General features: G+C 37.9%; 1 protein-coding gene across 1 annotated transcript in view; it reads left to right on the top strand.

Moving 5' to 3' along the window:
- LOC124743681 overlaps positions 1 to 15,965 on the top strand; it is a 97,936-nt gene that overhangs the window by 49,813 nt on the left and 32,158 nt on the right. Inside the window, exon 3 of the mRNA XM_047248857.1 lies at positions 2,060 to 2,251. Coding sequence (XP_047104813.1) covers positions 2,060 to 2,251 — 192 coding nt within the window. The remainder of the gene's footprint in view (positions 1 to 2,059; positions 2,252 to 15,965) is intronic.

Consider the following 15,965-nt stretch of genomic DNA (forward strand, 5'->3'; position numbering starts at 1 on the left):
TGTGTGTGTGTGTGTGTGTGTGTGTGGTATTTTTTTTATTTTGGCTCTGCTTATGTGTGTTAGTTTATGTGTGTAGGTCATGGTGTACCATCTGGTTCTTTTCTGTGTGGTGTTCTCAGTGTGTGTTTGTTGAGTGCGTTTGTAAGTTTTCAGCTTGTGAGTCCTTTTGTATTCTGGAAATGTTTGTTTTGTTGTATTATTTTGTGCACGTACGTGGTAAGTGTGTCAAAGAAATTACGTCAGGAAATAATTTTCTCATTTTCAGTTGGTTGGTTTTACCAGTATGGCTCAATCGATTACTGCCAAATGTTTTGAAATGTGACCAATTAGCCATCATGCGGCACTTTAATTCAATAGGAAATGTTGAGGAAGAAAGAAAGAAGAAATTGTCAAACATCCCATCGACTGCAAGACCATTAGAGACAAAGTAGAATCTACAGCTCTCAAATGTTAGAAAGGAAATAGATAGTGCCATTTCAAAGGAAAGGTCACAGTATTTGCATTGCTTAGTTTAAGAAAATAAAGGAAAACTTAAAACAGGATGGTTGGATGGGCATTTGAACTATTTGGCTTTACCTTCATAAAACAAAAATGTTTGGTCCTGACAAAAAAACGTAAAATCAGAGGCTAATGTGAGTCCTCAGAATGTAACAGTACACATCTGGTGTAATGAAGCTCTTTTGTGTTACGAAGTTCTTCCCACGGATATGTCCATCGTTATTAGCATCCATTGTATTCATGGTTGTCTGCAATGATTTTCATTGTCGTGCACATAAAACCAGAGGAGAAAAGCAATTTTGATTTTTATCACCTCTGCATGTCTTGTCAACTATGACAGCTGGTGTCGATTTCAAGTCTGTCACACAAAACTTTAAATGATTGCTTGAAAAGTTAAAACACGTACCTCGTAGCAAGTGGCGAAAAAGAATTCGATAATCATCATCATCTTGTGTGCAGTCAACAACGATGGTGCATGCAGCACGCGGGGATAGATTCCCACCCTACACAGAATGTTCTGTTAGGTTATTTCCAGTATATATATGGGCACATCCTGCTACAGCTAAACTAAGCAGATGTTTAACATGTATTTGTGGTTAGAAAACAATGAGAAGTGGTGGATTCAGGTCCCAGTAAAGGAACAAAATACTTTTTCTCGACAGTTCAGATTCTCATATTGCTATATTTGGATATGTAATGTATTACTGCACTTAGTTAACAATCCTATTAGTTGCTAGGTTTGAATCATCGAACACAATGCGAAGCCATTTCAACATTCCAACATGCACACATACACACATGCTTACCTGTGGCTGAAATGATATTTAAGATCTTTTGTACTTAGTTAACAGAGACAATAGGTGCTCAGTTGGAATCCTGGATGGTAGTCTTAATACAAATGTTTTCGTCACTTAATTTCAAGTTGAAACTTAGTTTCCAAAAAGTCACTTATTGCAATAAACTTGAGTTTACAAGCTGCCATCTAATTATAACAGGTTTCGATATTCACATTATCGTGATATTAGTCTGATTGTGGACTCAGTGTTACAAATCAGTTGCTTCAAGTGGGGTCTTTTAGTAATCATTTTGTAGAGTGAAATGCCCATATCGAAAAGAGATCAGAGGAACTACAAGACAGTAACATTATGTGGGGGCATTCGTCGTTCCCCTACACTCTGTCAAGGAATATGGGACTTCATCATCATCATACAATTTAGGTGGAGTGGAATTCAGGCCGTTTGGATAGTTTTGATGGCGATAGCACCTGAGCTAACCTGTCCAGTAATTCTGTAATTATGTTTTGTGCAAGTATTGGGCGTTGTATGTACCTTCTGGCTGCACTTAGATTTGAACTACCTGTTGTACGGGGTTGAGCGACTGCCGTGGAAAGCTCGGATGGTACAACTGATTGTTATTAGCTTACTGGTAATTCATTTGTATTAACTGGAGCCCTATCCCCTGTGTGGATGGTCCCTCAGCAGTGCTGGCCATAGTGAGCCACCTCCACATCCCCACGAGGACACGCCTAGCCAGCTCACACCCTGCCTCTCTGTATGTGCAGTGCACCAGTCGTTACAGAGCTGAGGACCACCACTACCACCAGCACCACAACCACAACCAGAACCACCACCACCACCACCACCACCACCACCACCGCTGCCACCGCCACCTCTGCCAGCGCACCTCGCCAGACACCTGCTGCTGCGCAGCCCACGACTCCTCCACCTGATGAGGCCACAGTCTCTCAAATGCGGTGAGTTCCCTCAAAACACACACGCACACGCGTGTGCACACAACATTATATGGTAGATAAGATATAAATACTGAAAAGCAAAGTGTAAATGCTCAGTCTAGATTTAATGAAGGTCAGCAAAGTGAACTGGGAATAAAATCAAAACATACAATCAGAGGTGGTATCCCCACGACTAGATCATAGTACCATGGAAGAGAGGTTAGTTAAGAATAGGTTGGTAGGAAAAATAGTTATTGTCAACAGTTCAGTGTCTTATTCATCAAGACCAGCAAACCAATGCCAACAATAATTCAGACTGAGATTTTCAATCTGCAGCGGAGTGTGCGCTGATATGAAACTTCCTGGCACATTAAAACTGTCTGCTGGACCGAGATTCGAACTCGGGACCTTTGCCTTTCGTGGGCAAGTGCTTTACCAACTGAGCTACCCAAGCACGAGTCAAGCCCAGTCCTCACAGCTTTACTTTTGCCAGTACCTCGGCTCGTACCCTCCAAACATTACAGAAGCTCTCCTGCGAACCTTGCAGAACTAGCACTCCTGAAAGAAAGGATATTGCGGAGACACGGCTTAGCCACAGCCTGGGGGATGTTTCCAGAATGAGAGTCGTGCTTGGGTAGCTCAATTGGTAGAGCACTTGCCCGCGAAAGGCAAAGGTCCCGAGTTCGAGTCTCGGTCCGGCACACAGTTTTAATCTGCCAGGAAGTTTCAATAATTCAGACAATGTCATGCCCAGAAAATTTAGTGATGGGGAGAGTATGAGTGCACTGAATGTGTAAAACTGTCAGATGAGATAAATGTCTATTACTTTAGATGTATTGGAATGGTCTAGCAGAGGTCACACACATACACACACATTTATGAGACCATTTTTGGTGTTTGTCAGGAATGAGAGAGGAGAAAGAACCCAATAATTTGCTATAGTTTCTGTTAGTAACAAGAAATATACTCGGCAATCACCAAACAGAAGCAAACGCCAGCAGAGCCTCAGCTTGCCAGGTTGTGCACCACCTTGGTTGCCCCACTGTAGTCTGCTGTAACAGCCAGTCTCGGTAACCACAGACATGCAAAGGGGAAACTGTGCCTTCTGTTGACAATGTGTCTGTCTGTCTGAGCAGCAGATTTGCAGTGCCATGAGCTCCCAGAGTCCACAATTACATGCCTTCCTATCTCTGTCTTTCCCTACAGTTTTTAACCTCAGCAACCACCTCTAGTTCCACAGCGGTTATTCCCTGATGCCTTCAAATATAACTTACTCTGCTGACCCTTGTACTTGTCACAGTTTTCCACATATCACACTATCCTCACCTATTCTGCAGAGATGTTCGATAGTTCTTCTGTTATGAGTTCACCTAGTTTAAACATCCGTCAATAGCACCGCATTTACAATGCTCCGATTCCCCTCTTGTTTTTTCCATAATCCATGATTAATTTTTATGCAGTACTCTGCTCCAAGCATACATTCAGGTATGTCTAATACAAATTAAGGCATATCTTTGTTATTAGTAACTTTGTTTTGCGGGGAATCTCCTGTTTTTCCATGCTACATTATTCCTTATAACAACCGTGCTTTGACCCTCAGTGTAAATTAGCATCACATGTACCAGAGTCCGTACAAGTGGTCTACTGTGTGGTCCTTAATTCTGTAAACTTTGCCACCAATGTTACTTCTGCCACACCCCAATACTTTCCTCTTTCTTCCATTCATTAATCCTGATTTGGCACTCATTCAACTGTTTATTACATTCACCAATTCTGGTGATTCAGTCTGACTTTTGGTGAACACAGAAATATCACCAATGAATTTTATCAATGATATCCTTTTCAACTTCAGTTTTAATTAAATTGCTATAAGTTTCTTCAGTTCCACAAATGATTCTTCAGTGTTCATCTGAACGTGTGTGGAGATTACCTGCATCCTTATCTTTAACAATCTTTAATTCAGAATACCAATTCTTGTTGATTATTGTACATATTCTATGTTACCTGCTGTTCAATATATCTTATATGTACCTTTTAAAAAAATTTCACACACTTTCATTATTTCATGCTGTCAAATGTCATGTAAAGATCTTCAAATCCAATAAAGATACCTTGATTTTTCTTACACATTCCATCCACTATCCCTGGATCCTTTACTCCAAATTTATCTTCCTCAAACAGATAATCACCTTTGTCTTCCATTCTTCTTCATGTTGTTGTTATTTTTTCAAAAAGCTCTATTCATGAGCTGTTTAGCTATTGCACTTACAAGTGCTTGGTTGCTTCTGTAGTATCTGGATGGTGTTTCTCTGGCATTCTGTTGCTATGACTCCTGTCTCACGGATTATGCAGACAAATGTGGATACTCGCTTGATTGCCGTTCATTATCACGTTGTCTAGAGCCTTGTAGAAGTTAAAATTCCCATTCCATTCCTGGGTACTTCGCTATCCTATTTATTTACACACTGAATTCTCATAACAGTTCTCTTAAAATTTAGTTCACTCATTATCATACCTGAATTGTGCTCCGAGTGCACATCTGTTGCTGGATACACCTTACAATTCAATACCTGATTCTAGAGTGTGTGTCTGGTTGTGATGTACTCCAGCTGGAAATGTCTTTACCAACTAAAGCTCTGCCTTCCTCCTGAAGAGCTGAAAATGCCAAGATACCGAAGCAGCCATACAAATGTCACAGAATACAGGGCACAGCCTTGCAGAAAGTCAGCCACCCACATGTGGTGGAATTGTGCAGGAGGGCCCCTCCAAAGGGACTGCTTTTAGCGGTAATGTGGCCAACCATAAAAGGCAATCAGTGCTAACCTTAAACCGCTGTGAGAAATTTTTGAGAAAGTTGTGACCACAATATAACCTAATGGGAACAGGACAAACAGACTGGGATTCGTTTCCAAAACACTCCAGCAGAGTATAACCAACACTTAACATTTGTGTGAGGAACAGATGTTCTCCAGCACAAAAGCAAGTCTTATTAATTACATATTAGTTATGTATTAATATCAGTCGCCAGCCTAATTAGGAATTCTTGTCAAACAATGTAATAAAGCAGAAGGCAGTGCTAAGGCTAACCTAACCTTCCTTGACACACACACACACACACACACACCTGTTTCTTTATATCTGTTCACATTACACCAGAGCAACGTAACCTTGCAGATAAATGTAATACTAATTTGGAGGTCAAACAAATGGCCAATAAGATTGCAAACTGTAGCATATGCCTAACAACAACATGTACCTTGAATCAGGGCTTAATTTTCGCCACAATGCATTCTGGCACCTCCCAGAAACTCCCTTTCTTCTAATTCTCTCTTTTCTCCCCCCCCCCCCCCCTTTTTTTTAACAGTACAGTACCGGAGATTTGAAGTAGTACATGTGTATTAAATCAAACCGTAACCGTAATTTTCCGCTGCACCAGCACAAGTGAACATGACAATGGCTCGCCAACATGATGTGACGGGCAGGGGGTAGAGTGTGTGTGTGTGTGTGTGTGTGTGTGTGTGTGCATTCTAAAGTTGTGATTGGTGCATATTGCCTTTTGTATACGACTGCCAACAACCTCGGCAATGTAGTAGCAAGGCAACATCTCATGTTATGTGTGTTAATGAGAAATAATGTAAGCCATGTTTGAATGTGAACGTCTTTATAATGTGCTTTCACGAAATCATTTTATTCCATGTTGTAATTTACGTCACAGCTAAAAATCATATGTACGAATGGAGCAAACATGACTAAGAGTTGGCAGCCTTGCGACCCGATATGTCCCTTTGCCCACGGCACTCTTGACCTTTGTCTTTATCTGCCCGCACCCTCGTTAGAACATGGTTGACGCTATACAGTAGAGGGGAGCTCCCACAGGGGGCAAATTTGAACTCCCAATGCAGAACGGACATGTATATGTTTGACCCTTAAGTCTGTCTGTCTGCCCCAACATAGTTCTCAAACGAAAGTTCCAATTTTAAAGCCGTTTTTTTATTTGAAAGCTGGTTTAATGGGGACGGTTCTTAGCTATATTTCTGAAAGTCTGTTCAGCCGTTTAAATGTCATCAGCTATGTGAAGTAAAAATGTTTTCTGCCAGCATGCTCTCTTGAAATACATTACATAATCCATAAGAACTATATCACGTTATGTAGTACCAAACTGTAGAGCTCAAAAAGATGTACCTAAATAAAAGATTAAGGTTGAAGAATAATGATGATTTTTGTCTTCTGAAGTCAGCTGTTTAAACACCCACAAAGCAGAAAAATTGAGTGTGACTCAACTGTGAAAGACAAACATATGCTCTTGCTGACTTTTTGTGGTTCTTTTTGAGGTCTACAATTCATTAAAAAATCAAATGATTTTGCTCTAATAGTGTAAGGAGCACGACGGCAGCCCAGTTTCTTGCGACTTGACTTACAATTATAGCCACAGCTTATTTCTTGTGCTACCTAAAGTAGCTAAATATATAATAATAGATAGTAAATGAATATATCTGTGAGTTAAAGAAAGAAACAAGTAAATCCCATAAGTGGTTCTCGCATTACAGTTGCCTGTCTGTATGTTTCTATGTGAATTCAGTCTTTTTAGTCCACGATTCAGACAGGTCGTGTCTATGGCTTTTTCAATTTGAATCAGTTTACCTTGTTAGCCATCGCTGCCTCACAGAGAAGCCAACAAACAATCCAACAGGCACTTCAGGAATTCACGTTCAACAATATTACTCAATCACTCTCTGTACGTCAATCGCTTGCAGTGCAGTTGTTCTGCTCAGAACCGACAGCATTGTTTTGGTTTGTTCGTAGTGTTTATTTACACATTGTGACTCAGTGGACAGGAGAGTTTAATAGTAATGTATATCTCTACAAAAATTAGTGACTTCTTTAAACCTAAAAGACAAAACGTTAGTGAGGGCAATGAAAACTACAGTTTAGATGTAGAATCCATGACGTCAGCTGTGGCTGGAGAAGAAGATGCAAACAACAAAGCAGACAATCCTTCTCCTATGTCATTGTTGCAAAATGAAAATTTCTATAAGTTGGTGGATATGGATACAGACAAAACATCTATAGACAGTATTGATAATTGTAATGATGATGAAAAGCCAGATTGTCGGTCTGTCGAACAATGTACAGATTATAAAGCTAAAAACCCGTGGTTGATTATTAAAAAAAGGCCAAGTTTGTAGATATACACTAGGTGCTGAAAAAACAAAACGGTTAAAACTGAGTGAGCAATGGCTTTTAGGAACTGTAAGCTCATGTGGGACATGATCAAATAACGTCTCTTAGGAAAAAACTGTTTGATCACTGCACATTTGAAGCTCACGGTTTAGCAAACAAAATCCAGACTACGCAGAAAAATATCACATTCAGAACTCCGTCGCTTCCACAGTAAAGGAACAAAAAGTTGTTACTGAGCGTATTTTTGGACAGCTTATAAGCAAGCAAAGTTAAATAGACTGTTTAATGAGTTTCAGACAGAAATTGATCTCCAAATTAAAATTGGTTTGGATATGGGCCGAATACTATGTTCAAATGTTGCTTGATCTAATATAGTGATTCATATTTCTGACCAGATGACATCAGATCTAATAAATAATTTAATAAAAAGTGACTCCAAATTTTCACTTCTTTTGGATAAAGCCACTTCACTTTCACACAAAAAAGCTTTGATTGTCTAGTTCAGAACATTGTTAAAAGGGAAAACGCCATGACAATTTCTTTGCGACTTTTTGGGCTAAATGACACAACAGCATCTGATATCTTGAAAGAACTTTTAAAGCAGTTAGAATCACTAGGACTAGGCTGTGAGTTTTTGAAAGACCATTTAATCGCTTTGACTTGCGATGGAGCTTCTGTCGTGTTAGGAAAAAAGTCTGACCTTGCAAAGCTGATGTTTCCAAACTTATTCATCTTGCATTGTTTGAATCATCGTTCAGAACTCACCATGCATGACACGATAGAAGAAGTGGTGGGAATTAATCACTTTAAAATATTCATGGATAAAGTTAGCAATATCTTCAGCTGCTCCCCGAAAAACAGCAGTGAGTTGGCAGTTGCTGCTAAAGGTTTGGAGCTAGAAATTTAAAAATTGGTCATGTGTTTTGACACTCGTTGGGTGGCCTCCAGTTTATTGGCAGTAAAAGCTGTGTGGAAAGATTGCATGGCTCTGTACAGTCATTTTTTAGAAGTATCAGAGGACACGAAACGAGACTCAAAACAACGGTCTTCTTACAAAGGGCTTTGTAATACATTGTCATCTACAACTTTCGTCTCCAACCTAGCTGTAATCTCTGATGCCTTAGAAGAGTTGGCCGATCTATCCCTACAGCTTCAAAGATCAAGTGTTAACCTTGCTCAAGCTCACGACGACATTACACTTTTATTAAAAATGTTTGAAAGTCTGTTTGATGCAATGGGACAACATGCAAATGTAGCTAACATTGCACTGGAAAATATGAACTTTCAATGTGTTAAACTTTCTCAAAGAACAATTATTTCTAAGATTCCTGATGAACAGTTTAATCGCAGCTTGGCAAATAATTTGTGATCCAGGTTGCTATCAACAGTGAATGCATCTGAAAGCTACGATGATGATATGAACTACATGAAGGCCATTCACCTGAAATTGTGGCCTAAAAACATATCGATCACTTATGGAGAAAATGAGATTTTTCGAATGTGTGAAAGATTTAAGATTAATAGCCCTCTGAAATAATGGAGGACTTCAGGGAGTACAAATAGGGTCTGAAACCACTACTAAGTGGAGAAGTGCCAACTGTTCTTGTACAGCCACCAATGTTCAAAAATTTTGTATCAATAATAAACAGCATTGCAGTGTCGATTGCAGAGTGTGAACGTGGCATTTCTGCAATGAACTTAATTATGACACCACTGAGATCGTCGCTCTACATCTGCACTGTTTGTAGTTCATTACGCATCAGACTCCTGGGACCACCTGTAGCTGGATATGAAAATGGGCGTCTTGGATGGCGAGGGGATATCATTCTGCACTTGCTACACAGTCAAAAGCACGAAGTGATAAAGTGTATAATGAGGATAATTCTGTATTATGGAAATGTTTTTCGTAATCCATCTCCATTGATTGTGTTTCAAATAATTTCACAGTGCTTACTTTTTCTTCCTTTATTTGAGCCACTGAGTATGAACTTAGTTAAAACTATGAGTTCAGTTAATAATACATCCTAAAAAGGTACTTTTTAACAATAAATACACAATGTATATTCTGTATAAACTGACTCCTCATATGCCACTGACTTTTGTCAGGATAACAGATGTTTGTCATTTTAAGTTAATGCACTATGTTGAAAGTGTAATAAAATTTAAAGGGAAATATTTAAACAAAGTTGTATACCCTTAGGTCAAAGATATATACTGCATGTTGACAGGACTTGTTATTTTATGAGTGAAGGGAAATGAAATTCATATTTCTAACTACAAAACTGTAATCTCAAAATTAACGCTCGGTACAATTTATTATTAATGTGATATTCTTGATTTGGAATCATTTGTAATTTTATCATATATGAGTTAACAGATCAATACTCAATCCCACCGATTCAGTTTATTGGTCATTAGCGGTTTAATTGTTGAACGGCAAATCGAGCTAAAAATCTACTGAGATGTGGGATTCTTGAAGTTTCAACTGCTGTTTGAAACAGTATAACATCTTCGTGCAGCCCGCTGAAGTAAAATTGTTTAAATAATGGTTTAACGTACAAACTAATTTTTTTATATACACAGTATGTTATTGGAAATGAAAAAGTAATTTTAACAGAGCTATAATGGAACTCAAGAATCTTTGACATTTTTGTAAAATATTCGCCAAAGATGGATGATTGTTATAAGTGCGACTTTGACTGAAATGGTCGACTTCACTGTGAAGCTGATTTTAATATAAGTGCATGTTTATTTTTGTAATAATTCTCTCCCAATGCCAAATGCATTGATTGCTTTTCCTACAAGATGTATTCTACATGTAAAACATTTTTCGGTCAGATTGCAGCAAATGTGTTAACATTTATAATAACAGGTCCCTTTTGATTTTTTGTGGTTTAATAAATAAATATTCAGTTTGCAGTGGCTACCCATGAAGTATGTTTTTCTCAGTTAAGACACTATGGGCTTATGGAAAAGAACAAATCTGCCATCTCTATGACGAGTTTATCATTTCCTGAATATTATAACATAAAGAACACTTGCCCACAAAAAGCAAAGGTCCCGAGTTCGAGTCTCGGTCCGGCACACAGTTTTAATCTGCCAGGAAGTTTCATATCAGCGCACACTCCGCCGCAGAGTGGGAATCTCATTCTGGGAACAATAGTGTTTTTTCAGTTCAATTTTTACACGTAGGGTCTCATGTTAATTAAATGGTAAAGACCTTTCTCTTTGGCTAGTAACATAGGAACAACTAAATTTTTTACGAGTGTAAAAGTTAAGTCATAGATATTTTTCGTCTATTAGTTACATTTTACATTCAGAAGGGAATTTATTTATTACCTGTATAAATAAAACTTGTGATTTCTTTTTCACTCACTATCATGAAAGTTTCAAATGACAAAATCTGACTGAAGAACATTACATATAGGTTTTTCCCATGGCAGTGTAACATGTGGGGAGGAGAGGAGACGAGAGGAGAGGAGAAAGATTACGGCAGCCTCAGGGTGAGGAAGTGGGAGGGGGAAATGTTTTAACTTTATCTTGCATTGTTATCAACTCAGGCGTGACGCAACGATCAGCTGCTATAATACAAAATGCTCACAGAATTAACATTGCGTGAAGACGTGGGAAATCGAAATTGTACTAGACCCAGATGGAGCAGGAATATCTTAGTCATTAACTGCTAAATGCCTTGTTGATGAATACTGAACACAGGTTCATAGAGCAGCTACAAAAAACTGTTTGAACGTTGTGGCTGGCAGCATTTGAAAACGTGATGTCGTGAGTATGACTTGGTGCCAATACGTGTGAAGCAGAACTATGGAGCAAAGTGACACTGGTACGGCAGGTGGTGGAACCTTGTGGTGTTATGTTTTTGATTATAAGATATTATGGTTTAAAAACCTGAATTTTCAGAACTATATTTTCTAAAAAAGAATTTCTCATTGTAAGTCTTATCACAAGTCTCTCTCCATGGCCAGTGGGGGGAGTGGTAGAAGGGGGCGCCTTACGGCACCTAAAAGTTTAGAAATGAAGCCCTGCCTTGAATGAACTAGATGCAGCAGTTAATAGAACCAGTCACCAACACACATGATACTAATAGCAATACTAAACAGGGCAGAGCATGAAATGATTGATTTAAATCAAGAGGTCTATTATGATCATACCATATAACATCATTGCTAGTACAGGGTCTCTGTACCTTTACATTAACCACCTTGCATTAAAGTAGCTAATGCAGTAAATATTTCTTTATTGAGCTCAGTTTGAAGCAATTAAACAGAATGGAAATCTAACTACACTAGCTGTGGAGGTACCTTTGCTTTGCTTCATTAACTAACTAGTTTAGCACATGAGTGCCTCAAAGTTTCATGGTTTGAAGAGCCACGCTCATTAACAAATCTTCACAAGTGTGTACGGAAAATGGTGAGTATTCTCATCAATAATTTATTCATTAAGTGAAGCACAACAAACTATAACTCCTCAAATAACAAGTGTGCTTTGAAAAGTAGTCTTTTAACCTTCTCAAAATATAGTTGGGTGGGCAAATGCCAACACCATTAAATTAAAGTTCAAACACCTTCTCATGGAATGAACGGTAATAAAACTTTGTAAGTCTGATTAAAGTGCATAAATGCAACAATTAATAATCTTTTTCACTTCTAATCACTATTATTATTCTTTTAACTAACAACTTTACTATTTTTGGACAGCTTTTAAGTAAGGCAAAGTATTTAAGAAAAGTAATGCAAATCAATTTAAAAATGCACTGGAAGTGGAGTATTTCTCAAACTATTAAACTGAACTTGAAACACAATAACTCCACACATTAGAAAGCAATCACAACTATTTTTACGGCTGCTGAATAGTCTTTTCATAATAAATTAGCTCACTCGGAATTAAATTCACTAGGATAGGATTCCTGGTGAGGTTTGTGATTTGGGATAATCACAGGTGCAAGATAGAGCTTTTAGCAATACCGTGATTATTATTAAAATCAACCAAATTTCACAAATACCTGGTCCATTTACAGAGTGCCAAATATAAACATTTTGCTGGAAGGCTGGTGGCACTGCCACTGGTGGCATGATTTGCAGTGGCTGTTAACATGGCAGCGATGTAGTCGTGGCAGTACTGTTGGCCTCGCCGTGTTATAGACCTTCTGAATTATATTTTTGCAGGGCCAAAAACAATGCCTTTATACATGGTATCACCAAATGCAGCATCTGAGGTCCATATGTAACACTCTTAAGTTCCTCTGCCTCAATACTCCAAAAATATGAACTTCAATGTTCTGCTACTGCTAGCGAGATATTAACCACAGCACTGCTCAAGCCAGACTCCTTAGCCGTCGCAAGGGACGAGTTGCCGCTTGCGTCAACGACACCTTTTCCATTCTGCCCGGCTACTTCTGTAGCTGCAGGGATTCCCCACATTTTTTACATTCAACCCTGCATTCCCTAACTATGGACCAAGTCATTTACAGTACATTATATAATAATCATTCCGGGAGTTATTTACATTCATAAGCATAAATTGAACATTGTTCAAAAAGTTCACATAACTGAAATATGTATACATTGTCTAAGAATTTCCGTGACAGGTAAAACACTCTGCATATGACAGATACAGCACTCTACATAAGCAACTCTACAAATAGAAATATCAATACAAAGTAGGTCAAAAATGGATGTTACATATGCCCCATGGTTCACTGAAGATTCCTGCTAGGCAAACATCAATAACACCTTAATGGTATCAAGCAGTCGAAAATAATAATCACTTCATCCAGAGCTGAGCATGAGAAGAATACATTGCAAAACACATTAAACCACTATACACTTCATTATCAAAACAAGACATAAGCAACATTATTCAATTATGTACACCTGTCACATCTGACTCTCATTTTGTGAAACAGTAAGTTGAGTAGTAAGCAAAATTTATCTGTATTGCCAAGAATATTGAGTAGCATTTTGTAAGCATTAAGAAATGTAGGTATACACATAAAAGTATACACTCTACAAATATCACAAGCAATTTGACATTGTACATGCAACACATCCTATAGCATGATTTTGAATTTACAAAGGAGGAAACTATCAATGCTGATTCTAATAATAGTAGTCCATTCTTCGATATTTACATAAACAAACATATTTAAACTGAACCTACTATTCTTTTCTTACTGCCTTTATTTGAAACACAGTCCCTCTTTGAAAACTGTAGCAAAACACATACAACACTAATAGATATGAAAATAAAATAATTTTGCTACCTGCAATAGCATCTTGCATTGCATTTGACAACATTAACAAATTACATATCACATTAATCAATTGGCTGCCCATATTGGGTTTTGGCAGTCTATTATAAACAGTTTTTTTTTCCCCACTTTGGCAAGTCTTCTATGCTGCCCATTCTGTATTTAAGGCATTCCACATTTCTTTTCAATTTGGCAACATTTGCTTGTAGCCCTTTCAGTACAGGGTTTCACATATTTTACAACAGGTTTTAGAATCTGAAACTTCTAAGATAGTAACAGCAATTTTACATAGGTAACATTTTTATAGGAACATAAATTACAGTTAAATACAGTATCGTAGCTTCATAAGATAGATACATTATTTCATCTACAGCATAATACACATTTTTAGTCTGGTATGATTTTTTCATTTATTCATTCCTAGGTACATACAGTTTGAGATCCACTACATTATGGACATCAAGGAGCTTCTTTGACTCTGGGTAGATTAAATAGTAGGCATTGTTGTGAGGTGTGTCTTGTACTGTGAATGGCCCATTATATATACATAAATTTAGAAATTTCGGGGGCCCATTATATATACATAAATTTAGAAATTTCGTGGTTAAGTTCACCTGATTATTCATGGGTCTTCAGAAGAACATAGTCTCCAATTTTGAACATGGAAAACTTCAGGTTGCTCGTTTTAGATCTCGTTTCGGCTTTGTTTTTTCTTTTACCAATTCTTTCTTCTGGGCTAATCCCAAATCTGTAAACGGTGGGAACTCTAGTTTTTCCTCATTTAAACATTTGCTCTTTGTATTGAGCAGAATTTCCCCAGGTGTGAACTCGGTAAACCCATGAGGCAACGTCTTCATTAATATATTTAGTTTCTACACCATTCTGCTCCATTCCATCTTTCCAGGTTTTGAAATTAAATTGGGGCCATTATTGGGCAGTACTGCACTGGGTTTTCCAATGGTTCTCAAATACTGAATCATCCTATCGAATACTGACATTGCTGTCACCTTTTTCAGGAGATACAATTTTATAAATGTAGAAAATACTTCCGAAATCACTAAAATACATTTACAATTACCAGAAGTTGTGGGGAGGGGTCCATACAGGTCCACAGACAGTAAATCCATGGTATCTTTAGGTAACGTGTTCTGCATTGGGCCTTGATTAGTTCGATTGGTTACCTTAGCTATCTGGCAGATGTCACAAGACCTAATACGTTCAGTTACCTTTCGACTCGTACTATTGGCAATCACTATAACACTAGCCAATTTATCTAGACACTCCTTTGGCCCAATGCTAGTGAAAATAATCTGACATCTGTATCAAATTGGGTAGGCCAACACACCATCCATTCTTCAGTAATGAAGCCTTTCCTCTTATACAAGATACTTTTAAAAATCAAAATTTACTTATACAGATTTCCAATTTGGTTGCTCATTTTGATGATATCGCATGGTTTTGCAAATCTGTTCAGATTCATTTTTGCCTGATCTTCTTCATGTAATTAATTTGGAAAGTTCCATCTCCATTGCATTCCTTGGGTACATCAGTACCATTGGGACAATTCATTGCCACATAATTTTTTGTACCCTTTACATAGCAGATTTCATAATGAAATTGTTCCAGGTATTAAGCCCATTGGGTGAGCCTGCCATTTAGAAGGCAACAACCTTTAAGGAATGTTTGAGCTTTGTGGTCAATGTGTGAAGATCGTAAAACCCCACCAACCTATAAATTTCTTTAGGTCCCATAATATGGCCAAGGCTATCTCCTCTGATATGGTATGGTTCCTTTTGTTTCCTGTCAATGCCCTGCTGGCAAAAGCTATAGTTCTATGTGCTAAATTTCCTGTACCATTTATCTCCTGGAAAATTTCAATACCAATCCAATAGATGCTACTGTCAGTATTCATATTGGAAGTCTCTGACAGTACTGGGTGATGTAAAACATTATCATGTCAAAGTTTAATCTTTAAAGATTCACAATCCTGCCGACTCTCATCTGTCCAAACAAAAGCACTAAATCTTTTTATAGATTGTTCAAATGTGGATTATTGAAGGGTTGCCCCTTAACAAATTTTCTGTAAAATCCACACCAACCTAAAAAGGCTTACAACTGTTTGCTATTTTTTGGTGGGGGAAATTTTTCTAAGGCACGTAGCTTTCTCCAGGTCCTTATTAATGCCGGTAGTAGTAATTATATGGCTCAAGAATTTAATTTCTAATTTTACAAGTTCACATTTCTATAATTTTAAAGTGATGCCTCCTGCTTGAAGAGCAACAATTTGGA

Source organism: Schistocerca piceifrons, unplaced genomic scaffold (assembly GCF_021461385.2).
Source record: "Schistocerca piceifrons isolate TAMUIC-IGC-003096 unplaced genomic scaffold, iqSchPice1.1 HiC_scaffold_2510, whole genome shotgun sequence".
In the NCBI taxonomy this organism is placed as follows: Eukaryota; Metazoa; Arthropoda; class Insecta; order Orthoptera; family Acrididae; genus Schistocerca; species Schistocerca piceifrons.